The 26,420-nt window shown below is 34.6% G+C and overlaps 4 protein-coding genes across 5 annotated transcripts; 2 read left to right on the forward strand and 2 right to left on the reverse strand.

Annotated features, from left to right (window-relative positions):
* Positions 1–4,231: 4,231 nt before the first annotated feature.
* LOC112500859 (protein SYM1-like) lies at positions 4,232–6,909 on the forward strand. Its single transcript, XM_025104465.1, has 4 exons — positions 4,232–4,683; positions 6,093–6,330; positions 6,393–6,517; positions 6,658–6,909. The coding sequence occupies exons 1-4, from the start codon at positions 4,261–4,263 to the stop codon at positions 6,745–6,747; spliced, it is 876 nt and encodes a 291-aa protein (XP_024960233.1). The 5' UTR covers positions 4,232–4,260; the 3' UTR covers positions 6,748–6,909.
* A 253-nt stretch (positions 6,910–7,162) lies between these two features.
* LOC112500660 lies at positions 7,163–10,660 on the reverse strand. Its single transcript, XM_025104196.1, has 2 exons — positions 10,483–10,660; positions 7,163–8,417 (listed from the first exon to the last, which is right to left on the reverse strand). The coding sequence occupies exon 2, from the start codon at positions 8,404–8,406 to the stop codon at positions 7,381–7,383; it is 1,026 nt and encodes a 341-aa protein (XP_024959964.1). The 5' UTR covers positions 8,407–8,417; positions 10,483–10,660; the 3' UTR covers positions 7,163–7,380.
* Positions 10,661–12,559: 1,899 nt separating this feature from the next.
* Positions 12,560–15,240, reverse strand: LOC112500428 (probable polyamine transporter At3g19553). Its single transcript, XM_025103924.1, has 2 exons — positions 14,071–15,240; positions 12,560–13,256 (listed from the first exon to the last, which is right to left on the reverse strand). The coding sequence occupies exons 1-2, from the start codon at positions 15,060–15,062 to the stop codon at positions 12,719–12,721; spliced, it is 1,530 nt and encodes a 509-aa protein (XP_024959692.1). The 5' UTR covers positions 15,063–15,240; the 3' UTR covers positions 12,560–12,718.
* Positions 15,241–20,723: 5,483 nt separating this feature from the next.
* LOC112500906 (FAD-linked sulfhydryl oxidase ERV1) lies at positions 20,724–25,395 on the forward strand. 2 transcript variants are annotated; one of them, XM_025104520.1, is made up of 6 exons: positions 20,724–21,013; positions 21,731–21,799; positions 22,730–22,777; positions 23,675–23,739; positions 24,105–24,182; positions 25,122–25,395. In XM_025104520.1, the coding sequence occupies exons 1-6, from the start codon at positions 20,807–20,809 to the stop codon at positions 25,240–25,242; spliced, it is 588 nt and encodes a 195-aa protein (XP_024960288.1). In that variant the 5' UTR covers positions 20,724–20,806; the 3' UTR covers positions 25,243–25,395. The 2 variants fall into 2 exon arrangements, with proteins under 2 accessions (XP_024960288.1, XP_024960287.1); XM_025104519.1 differs by having other exon boundaries at positions 20,736–21,013; positions 21,728–21,799.
* Positions 25,396–26,420: the final 1,025 nt, after the last annotated feature.

Genomic DNA, 26,420 nt, shown 5'->3' on the forward strand with positions numbered 1-26,420 from the left:
ATATATATATATATATATATATATATATATATATATATATAGAGAGAGAGAGAGAGAGAGAGAGAGATTTTGAAATACAAACCATGTCATTTATACAAACCGTATAAATCAATTTCAGTCGTCAATATCCTCTAATGAGTATGTGATTTCATAAATATCTCGATTGTTTTCTAATATGAAATATTGATCACAATTTATAAACTTTAATCATCTTTCATAAATATTCAAATCATAATCATCATTTCCATGAATATCTCAACTGAATGGTTTTCTATGATTTGTATGGATGAGATGTTTTGTATTTAAACCTTATCTATATAATCAAATTGTAGATATGTTAACTAGAGAGAGGTTCAAACGAAAACAATAACCAAATAAGAGAACACGAAAGTAAACAGCAAAATCAAATTTTATTTTACACCAACGGTCAGTGCAAAGATGTGCAGGTGACGTGCCCGCGATCTCATGTCGCGACCAAAGTCACATGAATCACATGGTTTTCTTATTCTCTTATTTGATTACTGTTTTCGTGTGAAACTAACTCATATTAACTAATATATTATATTTCGTTATCATCTAGTTTCTATTAATTAACATATTATATTTTTAATTATATTATATACTGACTAAATCTTTTTGAATAAAAGAAATTTCATTATTAATAACGAAGAGAATTACAAAAATAGTTTGAATCATCAACAAAGCCAACTAGGAGAGTCCATAACCGAAATAGGCGAACCGTAGAATCGTGATTGCCTTGCAACTGCATACGCAACCCCGTTTCTTTCTCTCTAAACGAAACTAACGTGTGCTCCATGATAACTCCAAATCCCGTATTGTCTTCCTCGCATTTCCTTAACTAATCTTTTACTATGTTGTTTTTCGTTATTTTACATGTCTAAATGAAATAATTAAACAATTTTTGTCAATCATGATTAATTTATCACATAGTTTTCCAACTACCAATTAATTCATTAATTAATAATTAAAGGGTTGTTTGGTTGGATGTATTAAACAGTAATTAACGTGATTGATAATAAAAGAAATTATTTTATTTTATATAATATAATGAGCTCATTCTCTTATAAGCATGTTTGGTTCATGCAAGAGCATGAAATATGGATAAAATGAAAATGACAATGAATGAGAATGATATAAACATGTTTTAACTTTATATGCGAGCTGTTATGTCTTATTTTACTTTTATTTATTTGGGTTGATTTCAATAAGGGGCTGTTTACCTAAATGCTTACCTAGTAAGCGTTTACCATTAGGAGTCAACATTATCTTTTATTTTATGGGTAAAATTGTAATATATGAAAATGGTATCGTATGTAACAATATATATGGTAAGCGCTTACCCGGGTAAGAGTCGTCACCCTCACTTACCGGGTAAGACTCTATATCATTATCATCTCTCTTACCAGGTAAGATTCTTGGGCCTTGTCATGTCTGATGATCTTCGATTTAGGGTTTCACTGAATCAGATTTGAACCATCACGATTTAAAGGAGGGGAAGGGGCAGAGATGGAGGTGATGGGGAAGCTGAAGATGGAGGTGGGGATGGTTGGAGAAGGGGTTTTCATCAACAATAGCAGGAGGTGAGATGGGTCGTCGATGGAGAAAAAGGAGGAGGGAAGGTGGGGTTCTGTTTGCATTGAGGAGCGGCGGCGGTGGTTGTGGGAAGCGGCAGAGGAGGATGATCGAAGGGGTAGGGTCGACGAGGGTTTGTCGTAGAAGAAGAAGACCTCGGGAGCGCCGATATGTATTGTGTATGCAAAAAAGTAATAAAATCAATTTACTCTAATACATATTATTAATATCAATTCAAAATCACCAGAAAACTGATATTTTGGTCATTTACCAACATTTCATTTCAATTTTAAAGCTACATTATTTAAACCAAATAGACATATTTTAATTCATTTAACAGATTTCATTCCAAACATGTAATCAATCTGATAAAATCTCATTTCAATTCCTTCATAGTAAAATTATTTTGACAAATTCCATTTTTATACAAAAATATTCTGCAAACCAAACGTAATTTATTATTATTTACTTTCCTTATTATTTTCATTTTCATTTTCATTCTCAAGTTTTTATTGAACTAAACAACCGCTTAACATTTTAATAAATAATTAATAATTAAATTATTAACCAGTTTATCGAACCTAATAAAAATCTCAAATTCAAATTTAAAATCATTTATAATTTACTTATTTATTCATTGAAGATTCTCACTATCATCGTCGACGATTCTTCGTGACAGAAATGTAAAGAAATAGTTAAATGGACACGTGTCAGATATTTATAGTAGACGTCGGATCATTATTTTTGACTGGCCTACCCTCTGTTCCAACAGAATGCGTGAGTCAAATAAACTGCGCTCTCTTCACCCCACTCACACCATTATCACCGTGACATCACGCGCTTCATTTCCATTTTAATTTAAAAATAATAAGAGAAATTTTTAGAAAAAATTAATAAAATAGTCATTTTTTTAAATTGAATTCATCTCTTAGAAGCTGTTTGACAATTGTTGAATGGTGTGGTGCAGAATGATTAAGTGGTCAGAATAATTAAGAGTTTCTCATGATATAGTACAAAATGAAATATAATTGTTTGGTAATTGTGTACAATGAAATTAGGGTTCTTAATGGTTAAGAGAGATCTATGATACAAAATCATTCAGAGGGTTTTAGAACCATTAAAAGTCAGACTTTTCTTTTGTCAAACAAGATTCACTTCTTAACGATTCAGATGTTGCCTCTTAATTAAACTATTAAGAAGTAAACAAACAACCATTTAATCATTTTTCTCCAAATTTATTAAAATAACCATAGTTCTCCAAAACTCACGTCCCAATTGCATACCCATTTAAAAAGCAAAAAAATTACATTTTCTATCCATGTCTGGATTTCTTTTTCATTTTTCACGTAGGTCCGTATTTTTTTTATTACATTTTTCACTCAATAATTTTTATAATAATTTTTTATATTTTCATAATAATTATTTAAGAATTTTCATAATAATTTTTTATATTTCATTTAGTACTGAAATTAGAAATTAGTTATAAATTTTATTAACAAAAAGTAATTAATGCATGATTTACATTAAATGTGCAGTTTTATCGGGTAACTTTTCTCATTAGATGAACATGACAAGGACCAAAAATCTTACCCGATAAAAGCGATGATAAGGATGGAGAGTCTTACCCGGCAAGTGAGGGGTGACGACTCTTACCCGGATAAGCGCTTATCAGGTAAATTGTTGTATATGATACGTTTTGATGTACTACAATCTTACTCAATAAAATAAATTATAGTGTTAATACTTAACGTTAAACACTTACCGGGTAAGCATTTAGGTAAACGGTATCTTAATATTATTTAGTACAAACTTATAAGTAGAGGGTTTTTTTATCAAATTACTGGGTAAACACTTATCGGTATGAAAAATTACCCTCAGTTGGACAATTACATTATGCGTCTTACCACATAAATTTTTTGATGTTTGTCATGCTTAATCATGATAATATCGATAAATGTTTACCTGATATATCTATACTATATTATAAAACATTTGACAAAAACTTTTAAAAATCACTTTTTATGCATAAAATACTGTTTATTAATGCATGTTACTTAAAACTCAAGATTACAAGTAAATTGTGCGTAAGTACAACTTATTAAAGCTTCATATTTGAATTCGTGTAACTAACTGCAGATAAACATAATCAAATACAGGATAAACATCTCATTTTAAATATAAGAAATTTAAAATATAATTAAGATAATCATCAATATTTAATTATTATCTTTATAAAATATTATATTATTAAACAAAAAATAAATTATTTCATTATTAAACTTAAATTAAATTATAACAATTTTTTTAAAAAAATTACATAAAAAATGAGAACTTTTAAATAGTTGATTTAATATTAACATTGATATATTTTTTTTCAAATTTTTATGATATCTTTAAATTTATATTTTATTCAAAAATAAAATCATTATTGTTTTCTTAACAACGCATAAAATCGTATTGTAACATCGACAGAAACAAAAAATAAAATAGAACATTAAAATCAAGATATATTTCGTTACATCGCACGAATACCCTTCTAATATTTAATAAACGACTTGAATTACTATAATTATTTATAATATAAAAATTGAAATATGATGGCCATAAAAGATACAATTATTTAGGCGCGAGTGAGTCTCATATTTAATACGCAAGCAAGAAGGCGGCATGCTCTTCCCTCTCCCACAAACCATAAGAAGCCGTCTTCTTCTTCCCCCCAACTTCTGGAAACCCTCATTCACAAACCAACATTTCTCCATCAAAATGAACGCAAGTGTTCTTAGGATCGGCAATAAAGCTCATTACCACATATGGATGAGGCACTCGCTTTCGGATTCACTCGGTGTGCAACAGCACCTGCAACATTCCAATGCTTTTTACTCCCGATTCCCTGGTCGAAGAGCCACGGAGATGGGGTTTTCTGTTCCAGTTCGTGCTCTTACTACTAAGACCAATGGTAGAACGATGTCATCTTCGATTACAAATAGTGGATTTGTTGGTTGGTATTTGGGTATGATTAAAACCCGACCCATTCTTACCAAAAGTATCACATCTGCCCTCATTTACACTGCTGCTGATTTAACATCTCAGGTACTTCAATTAAACCCAAACATTTGTTTTCTGTTCTTGAATTGCTTTGCTATTGAGTTGTAATATGTTTGTAAATGTGTTCTTGCAATGAATTTGAACTTTTGAGGATTTCATGACAGTTCTTGTGTGGTTTCTACTTTATATCCATAAAGATCAACCCCTCTCATTCATAAAGTGCTAGTTATCTCAAGAGAATCAAAGATACATGATAATTTTTGCTGTCATATAGGTCATCTTGGTATCAAAAGATTACTCGGTTCGACACATTTGGAAGTTAATAATCAGTTCCAGTTGAGGGTAATTGATAGTTATTTTAATCAGTTCCGGTTGAGGATAATTGATACTTATTTTACTATGTAGTTTATTTTTGGGCCTTTGAGAAAAATGCGACCCAGACCATCCTAATTGTAATATATGATTAAGATGAAATTTAGTAGTGGGAGTAAGAAGAGATGTGGAACTGGTGTTTGAGATGGCTAGGCCTGAGCCATAAGGCATTGTGAGTCAAAGTGCTTTTGAGTCATCACCATTGACAGCGGCCTTAGAAGTGCTGGGAAGGACGGTGTGTGGCAGGAGAGGGGAACGGGCAGGCGGTGGGTGGTGGTCAGCAGGCCAGTGTTTGATGTTGGACGGTGATTTTGATTGTTGGGGGCAAAGCTAGCTGTAGGGGGGTGTGATACTAAGGTAGTGGAGGATTTGGCTTTGTGTTTGAGAGAGAGCTCGTGGTGTGGCAATGAGGTTGAGCCTCAAGCCTTAGGAGCCAGGGCGAGTCCACAATGTTTTTCAAGGTGTGATTTATGGCCGCAAATCTGTATATCATATGTATAATTACACACACACACATGTTTTTTAAGGCAAGTGATATTGGTAAGCGCTTACCCGGTAAGCATTTTAATAAACGGCCTTCAGTGCATTGCTTAATGTCCTGCATATACTTAGATGGAGTGAATGCCTTTGGTGATATTGCAAGATGGCCATTAATTTGCCAAACATCACAAGTAGTTGAGCATTGAGAAATAAGAGGGACAAGAGACGAGGAAAGGGTTCCAGCAAGTACAAGCTTACTAATAGCCAGACACACTTTTATTGATATTTTGCAAGCAACTCATTACTTCTCAATTGACAGATATTGCATGCTTCATAATAACGATCATGTGTTGTTATATATGCACTCATTAGTTTTCTAAACTTCATCAATGTGTTTAAAATGATGAGCACCTAGATGTGATGTGTGCATGTTCATGTATAACATCATAACTGAATGGAAATAGACACTTTAGTCTTTGGAGTAGATGAAAGGTCTACATACATCTCACCCTTCAAACCCCACTTCTGGTGGGATTAGTTTGAGTGTTAAATGATTTAGTTAGTGATTTGGACTTTGGAGTTTAATCCCGTGTTCTGTTCAGACAATGTCGCGGTTATCTTCTTCTTCAGAGGGTGGTTATGATGTGATACGGATTTGTCGTATGGCTGGATATGGATTGATCATATTGGGCCCGACGCTACATCTTTGGTTCAACTTCGTGTCAAGAGTGTTGCCAAAGCAAGACCTGATGGCAACGTTTAAAAAGATGTTAATGGGGCAGACGATATTTGGACCTATTATGACTGCTGTTTTCTTCTCTGTCAATGCAGCCCTACAAGGTATTAATTACCCACCCTTTTTTGTTGATCTTCATACTCTATGTAACTGTTGTTGATTTCAGGTGAAAGTGGTGAAGAAATTGTAGCTCGATTGAACCGAGATATGGTGCCCACAATGATCAACAATGTTCTGTACTGGCCTATATGTGATTTTATTACTTTCAGATTTGTCCCCGTTCATTTGCAGGTAATTTACCAAAATCTCATTTTCTTTCTTTACAGTGTACTAGATACATAGATCTTTAATGTATGATTTGACCTAATTCTGACATAACCCTAAATATATTATGTGTCTGCGATTGACATGATGCTGGTTTTCATTTTCAGCCGCTAGTCAGCAACTCTTTTTCGTACGTATGGACGATTTACATTACGTACATGGCCAACTTATCAAAAGCAGCAGCAGCCAACTCATAGAACACCCTCCATCTACAAACTGTGATCACTGCCCTTTTCAAAGCCTAAAGGGTCTGTGCAGAAATGGCATCTATTGTACACAGTCAGCAGGATCATGTAATATGTTTGTTCATTGAAACCACAGGGCAAATCTATACAATTGTTAACGAATATGTTTTCATTCCATAATTAGTCCAAGGGAAAGCCCTGTTAGGAACCTAAAATTGATTAGAAACCCAGGAACCATCCACAGCATGTCATATATCCTTCTATGGAAGTGAAATTCATCATGAGTCACACGTTCATAATGAATATGCGGCAACATTTATGACAAATATGATACATGTCATGCTATGGACGGTTCAGGAATTCCTAATCTAGGTTAGGAAATCATGAGATGACTCCAACAACATTGAAGTCACAAGACAAATAATAATAGAGACAATCCAGAACTTGAATAAATGCAAGAGAATATATGCAATCTTGGAGGCATATATCCCCTTATGCTATACATCACAGACTAATAAAGACAGCCATTGAAACTTGAAAGTAGTCCCCATAAACAAAACAGAGACAAGTATCAAGAACCATACTTCCATAACCATAAAATGGAAACATCTAGAAGAATAACAGGAAAACAGGAGACAAAGAATTTCATTCCACAAGACTGCTAAACCTTAACTTCTCCAATTGTGATGACCAATCCGCTCCAAGTCTGTGAGGATCACACTCCACTGACACGTTAAAATCCAACAAAGACACGCCTGATGGTATCCTTGGCCTTTGCCGATTTAAGCTTCCACTAAAACCAGGTGCAGTTTGACTGATCCTTGACCGAGCAAGCCCTATACAAGGTTCCATCAATCTCTTCAAGTAAGCATCCAAACCAACATTTAACAAATTAGCACAATCCTCAGATATGCTTAGACGCTCGCTCTCCAATTTCTGCTTCAAACGGCCCCTCAAATATCTACTCTCCGGTAGTTCATAGCTGTTTTGACATGTCTGAGGCCGCGAACCATATATTGAAGAAGTATGATATAAATTTTTCCGGGCCTTGTTCATTTTCAAGGAAATGCCAAGAGGAGCTGTAACTGGGCTCCTGCTCTGAATGCCTGGACTTCCAGAAACCACTTCTTCCCCATCTTCCACAGATAAAACTTCAATAGGTGGTCTGCTACCCAGAGAATTCAGTTCCGTTGGACTTTGATGCAGCTCCTGTTGCACCTTCGACCCCGCTTCACCAACATAATCAGACTTCCCATTTGGGCCAAGAGGACTAGGACGGTCCTTAAATTTGCGATCCCGTGGAGATCTGCTCTTGCGAGGTGATAAAGGAAATGAATCTCCATAAAGTGACTGAAGACTGTTCCTTTGAGAGGAGCACCTAGCAACTTTAACATTGAGAGAGCTTGCTAATTTTTTAACTGTTGGAGGAGGGACTTTAGCTAGAGAAGCATTTTTCACAATTGAACAAATTAACCGATTGTGTAGAGGAAGATTTTCCCTCCCAATAGTCCGAATGCAGAACTTGTCAAAATTGCTCTTGGTAAGCTGGAGACTGAATAGTTTGTTGAGCAAATTAAAATATTTCTCTGCTCTTTGTTGCCCAATCTTTTGATACAAAAGAGCTTTCAGCTCTAATGTATCTACTCGTGTATACTGCTGATTGGCACCCATCCCTTAAATACCTGAAATCCACCAATATCCCAAATCAACATTTTGATTCTCAATATGAAGTACTTGCTATAATTCTATTGAAAATTTGGCAGAAAGCATGCAATAAGACAAGCCTATCCCAGAATATGCTCCAAATGAAATACACTAAGATTGTGTTAACAAGATATGGAACTATCATATACGTTATCATGATAATGTGATATTGGCTATCCTTGTGCCAGGATTTGACAATTCATACTTCCCCCTGTCTGCCTCCGTATGTATCTCGGTGCCATGTGTGTACCAAGTGTAAAATAACATAACAAGCACGTTACCAAAAATGCACATGGTACCCAAACCAAAGAGGTGGGAAACATGGACTCTTCTGCAACATTGTGAAGACGCTGAAAAGCGCCTAAGCAAAGATGATGAACACAAAGAAAGCAACAGGAGCCTATATTACCAAAAAAGAAAACAATGTAAAGTATCAGGAACTACTAAAGGTTCTCTGTTTCTCTTCTTATTGTCATTGTAAATCTCATATTGTCCTTTCTCTTTTGCAGGGTATGTCCCATTTATGTCAAAGTTCCTATGTGATGAATTAAAATTTCGGTCCAGATTAAATAGATTGCAAGAAGCCTGCTCCCATTATGTTTCACACACATCCTAAGTAATATTTGAATTAGGTTTTCAATAAGTTCAACTTAGGATAATGTATGGCCTGATGACTAAACGAGATGCTTTCGTAGTCCAAATTGAGTGGTAATAGCCATTCATGTTAGTACCAGCTATCAATGCAGAATCACATAAGGTTTAAGATTTGATATATACAAAATGCATTGGTAGTATAGATCAGGGTGAGCCACGAGTTAACAAGGGGAGAATGTTTCATTATTTCAAGAAGTATATGTCCTTTTATGTGCATATATATATAGAAAGACATATCACCTGGACATGTTAGGATGAACACCAATTACCGCCATTTTTACAATCATATACTACCTAGTCCAAGTTATAAAAAAACCATTACCAGAGTTTTAAATTGGATTCACACCTTTTTTACATGCAGGAATACAACACCCTTCAGTAAAGAGAGATTCTTTGAAAGAAGTTGTAAACAGAAGTTACAACTTGATTTGGGAGAAAAGAAAAAAAGATGAATTGGGATAAAATAAATAGAAGAAAAGACAAAACAACAATACAAGATGCTCTCCCCTCAAGAGATAGATTAGATCACATAGTGTAACTTATTTGGATGTACTCTTATATGATTCCAATCATTTAAGTAAGAAACAAGCACATAGAGTATGCTCACCTCCGGGAATAGATTAGATCATATGGTGATGAGTGATATAGATGTACTTTTACCTGGTCCCAACCCTTTTAAGTATACTTGACTCGGCTAACACATTGATCCAAAGGAGATAGGCATGCCCATAATGAGGGCCACAACCCACATGATAAATGTCTCCTTACTTTTTCAAGGAATTGGCCCTTCCCTAAAGGTAAATGTAGGGCTATATTGAGCCACAGGTGATTCTTTAAGTCATAAAATTGCCCTGAACTTGTTGAGACCTGACATCTGATACTATTTAATTTTTTCCGCTTTTATGATCATCCTCATAATGCAGACTCAAAATCTGTTTTCCATATCTCAACTTGGCTCAACTCTCAAGAAACTCCTTTCAAATTCTACATTTTTTATATACTACGACATAAAGACTTCCCAGCTATTCCCATTTTGCGGATCAGTGTGAGGGTAAAGGCTGTTTTTCCACTTCTAGAATGTTGATGCGAATTCGAACTGATATACTCCAGTTACATCCACTACCCTTTCAACTCTGACAAATGCTAAGAAACTAATTATACCAATTAAAGTTAGCCTCCTCCGTTGATGAATTAATGTTCGATAGTCTAATAAAATTTGCAACTTTGTATCAAATTGATCGATAATGAAAATGAGGAACTTACAAGAACTCAAAAGCATTTTTCAATGCGAACACAAAGATGAAATCTATAAGTGATTCCGATCTACAGTGAACATTCCAATTTAACAATTCAGCAACAAAAACAACAATCAGATGAGGGAGAACTGACCTGAATCGCGCTTCTTGATTTTGACAATTGAATCGTTGCTCCGAGATTCCTCGATGTTTTCTTTAAAATCGGCCACCAAATTTACGTTTATCTTCCGATCGCGGGTTAGATTCCGAGCAGCAATCGAAACCCTAGAATTTTGATTTAGGAATCGGAAAACCCTTTCCCGAATTATTTGTTGTAAATCGCTACTTATGCAAGAACAAGAAATAACCCGCTTGACAATCTTTTGGGTAAATTGCAAAACTTACCCCCGAACTTAACACAATATTGCAATACAGCCCTCTAGTTTATGGTGGAGCAAATTACTACACCTTATTCATGAGTGAACGAAATTTCTGAACATTGTTTTTGTCACATAAAATGTTAAATAAGTTATAACCAAACACTTACCTGGTAAGCGTTTACCGGTAAAATTTAACACTGTTATTTACTCATCGGATAAGATTTTAGTCCACCAAAACGTACATTTTAAACTTTTACCGTGGTAAGAATCGTCGTCTTCACTTATCGAGTAAGACTATTGGTCCTTGTCTCGCTCTTACCGGGTAAAATTCTTAGGGTGCGTTTGGTTTGCAGGAATGTTTACGAGGGATTTGGATTCCCATGAAGGATTTGGATTCCATGGGATTTGGATTCTYAGGATTTAAAATCCATTCCTGTGTTTGGTTTGCAGGATTTGGATTTGGATAAGCATCATCCATAAGCACACCAAGAAACAGATCTTCATTGAAGGGTGAACTAGGGTATATAGTGAAGACAACTAAAGTATAACGCAATCATCGAACTGTATGTATGGCAAAGTTATCACCACCATTACACTAGAATTTTCAACCTAATCTGTCAAAAGTGAAGGATAAACCCTAATCTGTGTTCAAAGTTTAGACAGAAATCGAAAAGGGGAAAAGGGGAAAAGGGGAAAGGGGAAAAACCTGTTGAGTGATGGGAGAAGGCGGTTTATCGGCGAGGACCACAGTGGGAGACGGCGACGGAGACGGTGGGCGACGGAGACGGTGAGCAACAACCACCGACGGAGACGATGATCGACGACGGTGAGCAATCAATGGAGGAGCGACGACCGCTGTGGGAGAAGATGGAGACGAGATCGACGATGGTGAGCAATCAATGGAGGAGCGATAAGCTGTGGGAGACGAGAATATGGAGAAGATGAAATCCCACGGGGATGGGTTTCAAAATCCCATGTATTTTCAAAGGATTTTGAAATCCATAGTTCACGGGATTTTAGATGATTCCTTGGATTTGAAATCCTACCATTCCAACAAACCAAACACAGGATTGGAATGGATTTCAAATCCAAATCCCCCCAAATCCATTCCAATCCCGCAAACCAAACGCACCCTTAGTCCTTGCCATATTCATCCGGTAAGGTTATGTGACTTAATATTCACTTACCCGAGTAAGCGTTTGGTAAACGCCCCCTTGATTATCATACTAAAAAGATGATGAACTAAACTCAATTACTACAAGCTGACACATGTTGTTAGTATGCAATAACTAATACATAATTGAGACCCTTTGCCATTGAGAATGGAACTGAACACTTTCATACTTTTGTATCGACTTGGAATCATTGAACCCTTGATAATTGTGTTGAAGTCGAGACCACATATTCTTATGATCATGGGTCAGTGATCGTTGTGAGTTGTAATGCATTTGATAACCACAATTGTGACCACATATGATAGATTATTACTAACAATCGCTTCATCAGTGGTGTTCAACGACCATGAGAATAGGTTGCAGCCAATTGAAATTTACTACCAAATGCGAAGTAATCTGTATGTTTTTTTCACAGAAACAATCATTCTACTCTTTAGTGTAAAAGTCATGGTACATCTGACCATCGCTATATCCCACCTCCAGGTGAGATATAACAAGTTTGCTTGGTGTGACTTTTAGCAAGTCTTTTTAAATATTAAAATTTGAATATAAATTCATACCGACCAAATGAAAATCAAACCCGTGAAATGAAAGGTACACAAATAACGTAAACGAAAGAAACCTGAAATCTATAGCAAAGTCAATAACACGGAGGTTCGTTCTGCAACTAACGTAACTTTAAGGGGTTTAAATTGCAATTTGCAAAAAGTGTGTTTCATAGTACAAGTACAATATGCATATCACCATTCACCGGTCCTTCAACAACTTGTAAGACAAAATATCGTAATTTTCTATAAATACAACAAGAATGTAGAATACGGTATGTACACCGGTCTCACTCCGACTTCGATACTCCTTCGGGTAATATTTCGTATATTTTTTCCGTTTTAGAAGAGGACGTGTCCGATAGCAGGCTGACCTCGGCCTCATCGGCAATATGCACCATCCCGTTATCTTGGTCTTCGTCTTCGACATCACGATCACAAGAATTTACGTCATCGGAGGAAAGAAAGTGGGCCCACTTCTTATTCTTCGCGTGAATGATGACCGGGTACAAAATGAACCCGAGAACAACAACTGCACCGGTCACTAGGAAGGTTCTTGCGGATGCTAAACACATAACGAGTACGAGTAAAACGGACGGCGGTACACACAGCATCATTGCACCAAACGTTTTCAGAGGAACTTTATAAGGTCTATGAAGATCAGGCTTCTTTAATCTGAGCTTTATAAAAGCTGCGAATTCGAGAAGCATTCCAATGGCGTAAAGAAAGTTAAGAAATTCCAAGATTTCTTGAAAACTCATCCATGAAAGGAAGATCACACCGGTTGCGGAGCACAATATGCTGATTGTGGGTGTCCCGAACTTCGACCTATGAGGTTTTACGTTTGCAGATTATAAGTAAAACGATAGAGAAGAGAATAAACACAAGAAATTGATGCATTTGAACCTAATTTTCGAGTGTAGGATGTCTTTGGCGTCTAAACAAACCTTTTAGGACATTTTTAAAATTAAGCATCTTATTAGCTATTTTACAGAACACTAATTGAAAAAATGTCTTGTAAAAACAAACGTCCTGTAAAAAGATTGGTTATATGGCAGTTCTCAAAAGTTTCCTATAAAATAGCTAATTTAAAACTTATCTGGTAAGATTCTCGGTCTTACCATGTTCATCCGGTAAGGTAAATGACCCAGTAAACGCACAAGTGTTTAGTAAACGGCCCCTTAGACATTGTTGGCGTCCTATAAACCCAATTTTATTGTAGTGTAAGGTACTCTTTACTTGGTGTCGATTCTCTCTTACTAGGTAAGCTTCTTACCCAGTAAGAGATGATGTTGTTTACCTACACTTCTGACCGATCGAGGTGTTGACCATGTCACCCACCAAAATGTCGGTGACCTGAGTCATAGAGTGCTTACCAAATGTTTTTTACTGGGTATGCACTTACTACAAAACACTCGGGAAACAACCAGTTCCAATCAGCGCTTATCCAGTTAACGATTACCCAATGTGTGTTGGTAAACGTCCCATAAGCGAACATTGAATGCTCTACAAGATTCGAGATAAAACTATATAGCATATATGATTCAATTTTGAACTTTGAGAGATTTTCGCTTCGTGTAACCTATAGATATCATGCCAAAACGACGTAAATCAAACAGTCTAGTAACGAAGAAATAGATACCTGGAAGCAAATACCGAAGGGAGCATCCCGATTTCACTCATGCCAAGAAGTTGGAAAGCATCACTACTCATTTCTGCTTCGAACAACCCCAAATTCGACAAAGCAGCAGCAGCCTGAATCCACCATTTCAGCCAAGATCCTCCTATCAACATCCCAACTTCAGCAAAGTACCCATCACTCCACTTACTAGAATCCGAGTCTAACGACCCTGTGCCCGCCAAAAGGGGAATCAAATACGAACAAACGACCAAAATAACCGCACCATAAAGAGCTTTCGGAAAAGTCCTACTGGGATCTTGAACCTCCCCAGCAAGTGTACTGGCTTTATCCCAATAATTCAAGTTCCAAAACATGCTATTGAAATAACCCCTCCATTCCACTTTCTTGAAATCAACAGATACCCATCTTTTAGCCCTGATTTTGGGGATTGAAAGCATACCCATTACCACAAATGGAAGTAAAGAGAAACCAGCAAGAAGAATGGCAGCAGTTCCTACAATATGAAGGCCTCTGTAGTTCAAATAAGTTAACAAAATAGTGATTGCTAAGAGGGCTGGAATTCTAGCATACAATTCATCAAAGATTGGAAGTGAATGTTTCAAGTAATCAAGAAATAGAACTGGGTAAAGTGCATTATCCATAACCCCACTAAACCATTTCCAAAACCCTTCTTGGAAACCCCAAAAAGGGCCGAAAGCTGATGATATCCAGATGACATAACCGCCATTTTTAGGGAAACTTGTGGCAAGTTCAGCTGTGACTAGGGCTTCTGGGATGCTCCAGAAAATTGGGAAAATGGTGAACCCTAATAAGGAAAGTAGAGCACCTCCTCCTGCTTTAACTGAATCTTCTACACCAAATGGACCACCAGAAACTTCGTAAAAGATCAGGGCAATTAGAGGTAATAAGGTTAGTGTAGGGTTTGATTTCTTATCGACTCCATTGTTGTGATCATCGCTCATGATCGTATCTTGATTTCCCTCCTGACCCATGAAAAGAGGATGAATCTTGACGATCGAAAGCTTGATCTTTTGGATGCTATGCCATCACCATGGTCTTGAATCTTGATTTAAGAAATTGGCGTTTGATTGTTCATAGAATCAAGTGAAGATGTAAATGGAATCTAAATGAATCAAATATATTGATATCTTCCTTTTTTTGGATTGAGGCTGCTGAAGTTTATGAGGAGATTATTTGTTTGACTTTTGGGAAGCAAATTGAGATTCCTTGACGCAATCTATATAATTATAATATCCTCCCATGTGATTTGCAATTGCAATCACGAATACGTGTGTTTTTCAATGGATTATCCAACGAAGATTTGAAATTCGGGTTTGTTTTTCGGATTTGGGTTTGGATAATTTCATACACCGAAAACCTTTTGTAGTTATCGAATGGTTTTGTGCAAAATTATTAAATTGTCAGAATGATTAAGAGGCTCTCATGATATATTGCAAAATGAAGTATAATTGTTCATAATGAAATTAAGACTCTTAATGGACAATAGAGGTTCATGATACAAAATCATTCAAGAGGGTTTTGTAACCATTAAAAGGCAGACCTTTTTTTTGCCAAACAAGATTCACTTCTTAACGATTCAGAGATTGTCTCTTAATGGAACTATTAAGAGGTAAACAAACAACCTCTTATATTGGAAAAATCTGAAATAGAGTAAATGAGGAACCCATGGACACCCCTAGGCCTTTGGCCCCCGGTTTCTTTTAAATATATGGTACGATTAAAATAAATCACCACATTATAAATCGAATTGATTGCTATCATATCTTGTTATAAATTAAGTCAGGTGTATTTTTTTTAGTATTAAAAAAATAAGGTACTTTATTTATTCTAAAAATTGTCATAAAATAAACCAGTAACACCATAAAATAAATGATATCATAAGATCAGTCAACTTTTTAAAAATGTCTTCAAACCAAAATTATTTTGAAAGCAATGGTGTTAGAAAGTTAATAACGTTTTAAGTAATTAATTGCCAGAAAAGAAACCATCGGTCTTTAGTGGAAACAACTTGAACCTTTTTCAATATATGTGTGTTTTGAGTAACGTATTTTCAGGTCAACTGACACATAGCAACTAATCCCCTGGTAACCATATATGACATGGAGTCATCGTAGGTGAACCTCCATGGCCATAAAGGCTTCGACAATGCTTGGACTCGAGGTGAGTGTTCGATTTTTGTATGTCAGTGATTGGGTCTTCCATTCTGTTATCAACTTTCTGCTCGATCATGATCAATTTATGTAACTTAATTGGTCAGGGGTTGAAAAATATGGAGTGTTATCACAGTCCGAACAACAAAAGTTGTTTATCACATTTAACTATCTCACTGATTGACAATCACATTACTTTCACAGTTAAAAACTCGAATCAAACAAGACGTTAACACATCGATTAGAGGAAGATTGGGTTTCGCATTATAATCACACTGCTATCACACCCGCATTATCACACCATTCTTATCACAATTGTCACATTTGGATACCTATACATTGTGATGACTTTGTGATTCGCAACATATATATATATATATATATATATTCCAGGGGAAGATGATTGGCTACTACATTGATATCATAGTAACACGTCAATAAGGGGAAGATTATCACACGCTTATCACAATGTGTCATCTAATATCACCAGAGACGTTCCAACTTTTTTGGAGGCTTTGCTACATCCAAAACTTTTGATTACATTGCATAAATGAAATAACAGAGAATATATGTTCAGAACAAAAATGGGGCTAAACCTAAACCATTAACAATATGAAACTAAATCTAAACCATTAACAATATGAAACTAAACCTAAACCATTTATTATTTTTAACCTAAAACCAAACAATTAATAATTTAAAGCTAAACAATTTTGGCTATAGTTTTACACAAGTCGATAAAAGACCCTAAACACATGTAAATTTGGACTCCTAAGATGTCGAGGGCCATGTTCAAAATCTTACATTTAACATGCTAAGGGACGCTCTGAATATCACTAATTTATTGAATGATTGTGAGAGAGTTACATATTTATCACATCACAATAGACCATCACATATTTATCACAAGACCGAATATGCAGATACATAATATAACAAGATCAAATGCAGATACAACAAACCAATAATATCACAAGATCGAAAAAGAAATTTGAAATCTCGAATATCACAAGATCGAATATGCAAATACGGAAAACAATGGGGACGTGAGATTTAACGTGATCAAATTCCAATCTAAAATGATGGGAATAATTACAATTAATTAGATTAACATGAAAACTATAAAAAGTACCTAGTTACATTATTACCCTTGTTGATTTATTTTTATTTATTATCATTTAAATAATTGGTTAAAAAGGTTAGAGGCTCACAATTGTTCTTGTATTTGCGCAAAACAGAGCGGTTTTCGTTCGAACTCCCTCCCCCCCCCTCTCTCTCTCTCTCTCTCTCTATATATATATATATATATAAGTTTTGCAAAACACATTGCATATTTAAGGTATTGTAGCACATGTGTAATATCCAAAAATAGAAATCGCACATTAGTTGAAGACCGTAATGGAACCCATTGAACCAGACATTGTAGCAAACAATGAATTCCTTGAGTTGAAGCTTAAATTGATTTAAAATTAATTTGTAGTTGTGAGTGATTTAGGGTTGTTTACCACATATGTATTTAAGTCTTTTATGGATAAATTTGTCTTTTTGTGTAAATTATTATATTTGGATAAAAATGTATTGTTGTTTACTTTTTTGCTGAATCAACAGTATGAATGACAGAAATGATTATTTTACCCCTTGGTATGAAATAAACATTGTGTGATATTTCTAAACGACAGAAAACTACTTAATTATGATGGCTTAAACTCAATTCTTAAAATTTAAGGATCGATCAACTTGCAAAAGATGCCAGTTTACACGATCCTAAAATTTATCCAAATAACATATTGTTCCTAATCTGTAGCAAACACGTTCCACTTTATGACATAAAAAACCAGCGTACACGCATCTTAAAGTTTACCCAAATAAAATAGTGCTCATCATCTCTTTACAAGCCTAATTCCAACTTATTTCATCCGGAGACTTGATCAATTTACAAAAAATAAAGTATGAATAATTCCATTACACAATTCAAAACAAGTACGGGGGTATTCATAAGCAAATAGGATTGAAGAAAGTTCAAAATAGATAAGAATTTTTCTGATAAGCGAGTTATACCTCAGACAGAGAAGGAACACACATAACTTTGATAGTTATGGTCAGAGCCGCTAAAAACAATCAGATCGCATAAAAAATGGAGTTTCCCTTACAAGATAATTAGGAATCCATTAGCGGACCATAAGAATTGGATTCTTCATCACCTCCACTACCGAGTAAAAGCCCCCTTTGCTCGAATTATCAATTGATAATAGTTCAGTAACAAAAGGACATCCAGTGAAACCCTCAAGAGGAGGAATAAGGTGTTATGAAGCAACTAGGGTTGGAGGGTTAAGAAAGAAATCAATATAGGACTTGTACGAGTAGTCGACGGGAGCGCAAGGGAACGAGAGGTGCGAAGATGAGGGTCGTCATCGAGGTCGGGATCGAGTGAAGAAAGGGAGCAGCGATGTCAACAAGGAGAAAATGGTGAAACATGGATGAGTTTTGGAGATAGCATGTCATTTCATCAAAGGTAGGCAAAGTAACTTTTTGTCTTAACGGGGACAAGAGACCCTTCTTGGTTGTGCGATTAAGTCAAAGGTTTTCCCATTAAGCCACAAGTAACCAAATCAATATATTTGTATCGAATAAGCCCATTAAATTTCTAAACCTCAAAAACAAAAACGAAAATCATTAACAAACCATAGAGACGAAAATCATAATTTAATCATGATTCTATATTTTGTCTTTCTTATTTTTTACCCCTTCAATTTGCAAGAGGGTAAAATAATGACAACAGAATAAACCTAGTTTACAAAAATGGTAAAGTAATAATAAATTTACATTTGATAAATACAATAAATATTAAATACATTGAATAAAAAGCAAAAATGTTGTCAATTTTTGATTGATTAAGGGGATGTTTACTTAAACACTTACCCGGTAAGCATTTACCGATAAAATTCAACATTATCGCTTACGTACCGGATAAGATTTCATTCACTAAAACGCATCGTATGCAACAATTTATCCCGGTAAGCGCTAACCATGGTAAGAGTCATCGTCCTTACTTACCGGATAAGACTCTCGATTCTTGCCTTCATTCTTACCGGGTAAGATTTTTAATCATTGTCGTATTCATATGATAAAGTAAAGTGACTTGGTAAGCGTTTACCCGGGTAAGCGTTTGGTAAACGGCACCTAAGTCTCTCAATATTTTTTTTGAACAAATAAAATTTTGAACTTACTAAAGTTGAAATAACCCAATAGACTTTCATATTCTGAACGATTAAGCCAATGTATCAATAGATTAGTAATAAAGTATAATAAACCAATAAAATTAAATGATTATATGTCATTTGCATCATCTATTATTTGTTTTTAAGCTTGATATGATAATCAGAAGATCATAACAAACACGATGATTAATATTTGAATCTAAATACAGTAAATAGTAAATAATGGTCGTGTATTCCTTCTGTTTTATTAATTCATTATATTTTACTACTGATTTGTTGATAGATAAAAGAGAAATGATATAACTCAAATATAAAATTACGTTGTTTTTAGGGTTTTTTAAAACGAAAATTGAACATTTGTAGAATTAAAAAGCCTAAAAAAAATTAAATATAGAAAAAAAAAAACAGCTGAAATAATGTGTTTTTTTATGAGAGAGGATGTGATGATTAAGGGGGTGTTTGAGATTGCTTATAAAAATAACTTATTGGTTTATTTCGGTTTGACACCGATAATAAACATTTTTGAGTGTTTGGATAAACAACTTATATCGATGCTAAACCGGTAATAAGAAATTTTTGAAAAAATTAAACTCTGACTTATAATAAGTTAATAAACACTTTTATAAAAAAAACTAGAAGAGTACTCGTACGATGCAGCGAGACACATCTCGATTTTAATGTTCTATTTTATTATTTGTCTCTGTCGATGTTATAATATGATTTTATGTGTTTTTAAAAAAGCAACAATGATTTTATTTTTGAATAAAATATAAATTTAAATATATATATATATATATATATATATTAATATCAAAACAACTATTTAAAAGTTTTATTTTTTATGTAGTTTTTTTAATTATAATTTAATTTAAGTTTAATAACGAAATAATTTATTTTTGGTTTATAATATAAGATTTTATAAAGATAATAACTAAGTATTATGTTAGAACTCAATGATTATCCTAATTATATTTTAGATTTTTTTTATATTAAAAATGAGATGTTTATTCTGTATGTTTATATGCAGTTAGTTACACGAATTCAGATATGGAGCTTTAATAAGTTGTACTTACACACAATTTACTTGCAATCTTGAGTTTTAAGTAATATACATTAATAAACAGTATTTTATGCATAAAAAATAATTTTTAAGAGTTTTTATCAAATATTTTATATATTGTATTGATAAATTTTTTTATTAAATATTTTATAATATAATATAGATATAACTTGTTTTATATAAACAATCCCAAACATCCCAAAAAGGAGCGTCAATGGTAGCATAATTGAAGTAAGATCTTCCTGTTAACCGGCAACAATCTCCTCTCCCTTTTTTTATGTGTCAAAATGTCGGATAACCCTCTGCAAGCAATCTGTAGCACCATTGGAAGAATTTCAGTCTCTCTTCACACAAATATTTCAAAATTGATCAGCATCACCCAAAAGCCACATACAGGTACAAATGTACAGTTTTCAGTTTCTGTACCTGCACCTCCCACAGCTACCTCATCGATGCTTGCCGCTGATTCTTCTCTTTTCCAACCCACGGAAAAGGTAACCTAATTTCAGTTTATACTCTCCATACTCGTTCTTAAAATGAAATTTGATTTGACTTCAAACTATGTTTGTGAAAATTCATCATGCCCACCAACTGTTTGATGCAAGTCCAGAACCAGGAGCATGGCACGATATTTGTATAACTGTTACTCCTTCTGTTATCTTTTATTGATGAACTCATTGAAAGATGAGAAGCATTATCCTTTATGGACCAAGTTATTGATCAAATTGCTTTTTTCATGGGTGATAATGTGGAGGGACTCAAAGGAATGTTATTCATGATAAATGTTGGGGGTAACTTGAAAGTGAAGAATCACAGGGGATTCTTTTTCAATTCATATGAATCAAGCAATTAATTTCCCAATTATTGAGTTTAAAATGACCTACTAATGCCTATACAGCAAAATATATTGAGAGGATTCAGAAAGACTTGTATGTGTGTTCAACCATATGTTTCAGGCAATTAAAACGCTATATCACAAGGTTCTATGGTTTCCAATAAGCAATGATAAGTTTTTGAATATGTGATTTTCCTGGGTTTATAATTAAATATCCAAATCAGACCTTGCTGTGCAGTCTCTATAATATATGAATGCGGGCCAGCTAAAGATGTTTCCTTCTACAAAAAATCATGATACTCGAAGTGATGATGTGTGTTAATTGCACACATTCTATGAGATTATGAATTTCATTATGTTGTATTTTCTGCAGCAGGTTGGTCCAGTGACTAGGGAACAGCTCGGAAGGGCCACTTGGACTTTCATTCACACTCTTGGTGCTCAGGTTTTCTCTTGTTAGTTATTTCATGTATACTGTGTGTATTTATAAAATAAAATGATTATGTCTGCATTTGTGTGTCCAAATAAATATATAAAAGAGTTAGGTAAGTAACAAAGATGACATAAACTTGGGCTCACAGCCTATCAGAAACCGACAGTTGTTGATCTCCTAGAAAAGATGTTCTGGTTGATCTTCCTGCTTTTATATGAAAAAACAACAATATGGTCATGTGGCTGCACCAAAGTTATTGCATGGATGACTGGGTTCACCGTTCACGTTACCAAATTAATTTTACATGCTTTCCAGATTCTATTTAACTGGTCACCTGCTAAAAAAGTCATCGAAACCCGTAACTGTTTGTAAAGTTTACTTCTAGCAAAATGATAGTCTTGAAAGTTGGTTCCCAGAATAGGAATAACCCAAAGTTGGTTCCATTTTGATGTAATTTACCCTTGTCTTTAATCACGTTCACTTACATTCTAGGAACCTTTTTTTCCTGGAAGTAGACAACATCACTTTCTTTGACACTATATCATATAACTTCTCTAGATCAATAAACATCATATATACCCTTTTTGTGTCCTCTATAGTTTCATATGTTGTTTGATAAATAGTCTCATGTTCCTAGAATAAAACTTGAAATAATTACTTGAAGGAAGAAAAACAGCGCAACTGAACATATCACTTGATCCAAGTATGCACCTATGGTTTACTTAAAATAACTGCTTCCAGTGACCTAAGTATTACTAGATCCAAATATTTACCTATAATTTAGATAATACAGCAGCAGTTGTGAGCCATACCATCATATAGACAGTTAGGCTGTTCCTCTTTCCTCAAACAGTTGTTTTGCATGCTTTGTTTCATTCGTTCTTTTGACAATGTGTTCCAGTTGTTTCACCAACTATTCTTAATGCTGTTCAAACTTTTCAGTATCCAGAAAAGCCAACCAGGCAGCAAAAGAAAGATGTTAAAGAACTGGTATTTACCCCCTTCGTTTATATCTGCTTCCTTTTTCATTCTTACTGGCTAGTATTATTCAGTATGAGAAGTTAAGTGGGCATCTTACTGTTGCCAAATTTTGTAAGATTGATACTTCAATAATTTCAACTGTTTTAGTGTGTTTGGTACGCCGGACAGGACAGTACAGTAAACTTGCTATCCCATGTTTGGCACGTCATTAGATTGGGACATGACAGGACCCAAATGGGACAAAATTGATTTTCTCTAAAATCAGGGAGATGGACGAGATTGGTAGGTTACTAAACTATCCATGCCAAATTAAAACCCTGCAGAATTCTTTCACCCGCCTACCTCATTCTTGCCTGTCCAATCCTCTCTATGGAATAGCATTAATGCTACTTTGAAGCCAAAATTTGTGACTACCATCTTAAAAAAGTTAGACATGTGATGTTGGTTGGTAAACACTTGATCTTTTGTGTTTAAGTCTTTTGGTACACAATTGTACACATTTGATCTTTTGTGTTTAGGTCTTTTGGTAAACATTTCAATTTTTGTTGGTGAATATGATGTTTAAATCTTTTGATTTATGAATGTGAGTTTTTAGTTAAGATTGATTTTGGAATTTTTTGGTATTTTTAAATAGTATTTGTAAACATTTATATTGATTATTTAGTGAAAAAACACTAAATAGCTCACTGGGGGTAAATTGGTCATTTTAACCAGTTCTGTCCTGTCCTGTTCTGTCTTACCAAACGCTGAACAGCTGTCCTGTCCTGTCTGCGCACCAAACGCACCCTTAAGGTCTTGGTATTATGCGAAAATTCTCAGCAGAACAATGGTATGGAGAGCATGAACTGAGCCTTTTCTAAACAGGAAAAAATTGTGTATTATGATGGGGTTGTATTCTTCCTGCAGATGGCAATTATATCCCGCATATACCCTTGCAAGGAATGTGCAGACCACTTCAAAGAAGTGCTAAGGTAGTGCCATTGCCTTACATTACATGGAATGAACTTGTACTATTTCATTATTAAACTTCCAAGATGCATAACAGTATCAGAAGTGTCTATTGTGACATTTCTATTGCAATTTTCCAACTGTGAAACGTAAACTTATTAGTTACTCTTGGAAGTGTTGTTTGACAAAAAGATGAACAGGCTTGCATCTCTGACACACAAGGTTTTTGCAACTAGTATACCGTCTGCTATTCTTACTAAATCTCAAGATTGAATTGGTAGTTGTATTTCAAGTGTGGAGACTATGAGTAGCTTTTATCATATGGAAGCATCAAAGACGCATTGGTATTCCTTTTAATTGACAGCGTCATGTTGTGAATGTTTGGCAGATCAAATCCTATACAGGCAGGTTCACAAGCTGAGTTTTCCCAGTGGCTATGTCGAGTGCACAATGTTGTTAACCGGAGGTAAATTATATCTTGTAAATCATATAGAATTTGATATCCACGGGTTCCATGTTTCCTTCAAAATACAAAGTGGAATGCCTTGCCCCATGCCTCAATGGCTCAGCTTTACTAGTTTAATCAAATAATTGTAATGGTCTTTCTAAGACCTCATAGTCCAAAGCAACAAGCTGGCCCAGTAACCTTCTAATCAACTTAAAACCTTGGTGAAAGTGATTGGTTAGCCCACAACTTTGAATTTATAAGGAGTCCACAAATCTACTTTTTCATCCACGTGGGACGGGTTATTACAGTCTTGACTTTTATGGTAGAGTTATACTAATTGATAAGGTGATACGACTAGGAGCATCTTTAGAAAGTGGGTTTTTCCAGGTGCGTTTGGTATGTGGAACTGGACAATACAAAAGCTTGTTGTCTCATGTTAATCGTGGCAATAGACTAGGACCAGAAAGAACCTGAGTGGGACAAAAATCATTTTTTTCAGTCCTACAAAAATAGGTGGAACAAAAATCATGAAAGACGAGACAAGGATGGTAAATTACTAAACTACCCATGCCAAATTAAAACCCTAAAACTTTCCACAATCTTTCAACCGCCTACCTCACTCTCGCACATCCAGTTCTGTCCAATCCGCTGCCTTCCACGTACCAAATGCAAGAACCCATGATCTAAAACAATACACCATCATAACCCACCTTCGGATTTGATGTTTTCGGATAGCTTGTGAGATCTTTTGTTTCTAAAAGAGCCTTCATAAGTCGATCCATGTACCAGCTTTATATCCCAATTCAATACATGGATTTAGAAAAGAAACATGTGTTTACCAGGTTCCCCGTTGGCTAGCTGTGTACATTTTACATGCGTCGTACTTCTGTTCATTGAATCATGGCAAGTGTGTTGTGTTGGTGAAATGTTGAGTTGCATGGTTTGTGTTTCTTTTAGCCTTGGGAAGCCAACGTTTCCATGTGAACGAGTTGATGCAAGATGGGGGAAGCTGGACTGTGAGCATCGCGTATGTGATTTACAAGGGTCCATGACCCTTTTCGGCAGTCAAACCGATTAAAGGTAAGGTGCTGATATATATATATATTACTATGATCAACCAGTTATATATCTTATACCAGAAATGTATATCAGTGAACCCATTGTTACTCAGACATCAAGATACAAAATTTGTTGAATATAAAAGCGAATCAGTGTCTTTTTTTGGTGCCAATTGCTCTTTTCTCTATTCAACATTGTCACATGTCTCGGTTGGTTTGTATATCCTAAATGGATCACTTTATATATACATCTACATAGGGGAGCGTTCAAATAAAAACCACCTAATTTGTACAAACCGTACAAACTTCATTCAACTAATCATAATTTTTCATTTTGTTCATTTTTTTGTAATTATGAGAGGTTGATTAATCATTTTTATTGTGGATGGTGTTAATCATGGATATTATCATCTTCATTATTTTAATTTTAGAGAAATACATGAAACAGTTTCATTAATTTTAGAGAAATACATGAAATAGTTTCATTAAGTAGTATATGAAACAATTTCATAACCATATATGAAACAACTTCATAAAAAAAAATTATATGAAACAATTTCACAAGATTAAACAATTTCGTGAAAAAATTTCATAAGATTAAACAATGAAATCGACGAATGTTAGTAGTTTTTACGGTTTTTACAAATTGAAGTGGTTTTCATTTGATCGCTCCTCTACATACATACATACATATATATATATATATATATATATACATACATACATACATATATATATATATAGAGGAGCGATAAAATGAAAACCGTCTTCATTTGTGTAAACCATATAAACCAATCTCATCCATTCATTTTTTTGATCAATGGTCAAAATTAGTTTAGTTTATATTAGGAAGTTAAAAATAAAAAATAGAAAAAAAATTGTTTTTTAATTGGAAAAAGGGCAAAATTGCAAAACCGTCTATATCAATAAATCGGATATAATCATTAGTTTCCTTAATCAACCTCATTTTGAATAAGGAAACAATATTTTTAACTATTACATTTAGTGAATGAAATGATTTTCACCATATTTTTTACGATACACAAATAAACGTCTTTTTAGAGGAGTCATCTGTCATTTTCATTTTCTCAGAAGATGGATCCGTTTCAACCTTATTATGAAATGGTTTCACTGTTTGCCTATCAGATGAGACATCTGTCATTTTCATGTTTTCGGTAGATGGATCCGTTTCAATCTA

The sequence above is a fragment of the Cynara cardunculus genome, assembly GCF_001531365.2.
Source record: "Cynara cardunculus var. scolymus isolate 2C chromosome LG 17, CcrdV1, whole genome shotgun sequence".
Classification (NCBI taxonomy): Eukaryota; Viridiplantae; Streptophyta; class Magnoliopsida; order Asterales; family Asteraceae; genus Cynara; species Cynara cardunculus.

Coding starts and splice junctions, on each gene's coding strand:
- LOC112500906 (XM_025104519.1), top strand. CDS start 20,807: ATGTCGGATAACCCTCTGCAAGCAATCTGTAGCACCATTGGAAGAATT. Junction 21,800..22,729: donor TTCACACTCTTGGTGCTCAG/GTTTTCTCTTGT, acceptor CAAACTTTTCAG/TATCCAGAAAAGCCAACCAG. Junction 24,183..25,121: donor CACAATGTTGTTAACCGGAG/GTAAATTATATC, acceptor TGTTTCTTTTAG/CCTTGGGAAGCCAACGTTTC.
- LOC112500859 (XM_025104465.1), top strand. CDS start 4,261: ATGCTCTTCCCTCTCCCACAAACCATAAGAAGCCGTCTTCTTCTTCCC. Junction 4,684..6,092: donor CTGCTGATTTAACATCTCAG/GTACTTCAATTA, acceptor TGTTCTGTTCAG/ACAATGTCGCGGTTATCTTC. Junction 6,518..6,657: donor TTGTCCCCGTTCATTTGCAG/GTAATTTACCAA, acceptor TTTCATTTTCAG/CCGCTAGTCAGCAACTCTTT.
- LOC112500660 (XM_025104196.1), bottom strand. CDS start 8,406: ATGGGTGCCAATCAGCAGTATACACGAGTAGATACATTAGAGCTGAAA.
- LOC112500428 (XM_025103924.1), bottom strand. CDS start 15,062: ATGGGTCAGGAGGGAAATCAAGATACGATCATGAGCGATGATCACAAC. Junction 13,257..14,070: donor CCTTCGGTATTTGCTTCCAG/GTATCTATTTCT, acceptor AAAACCTCATAG/GTCGAAGTTCGGGACACCCA.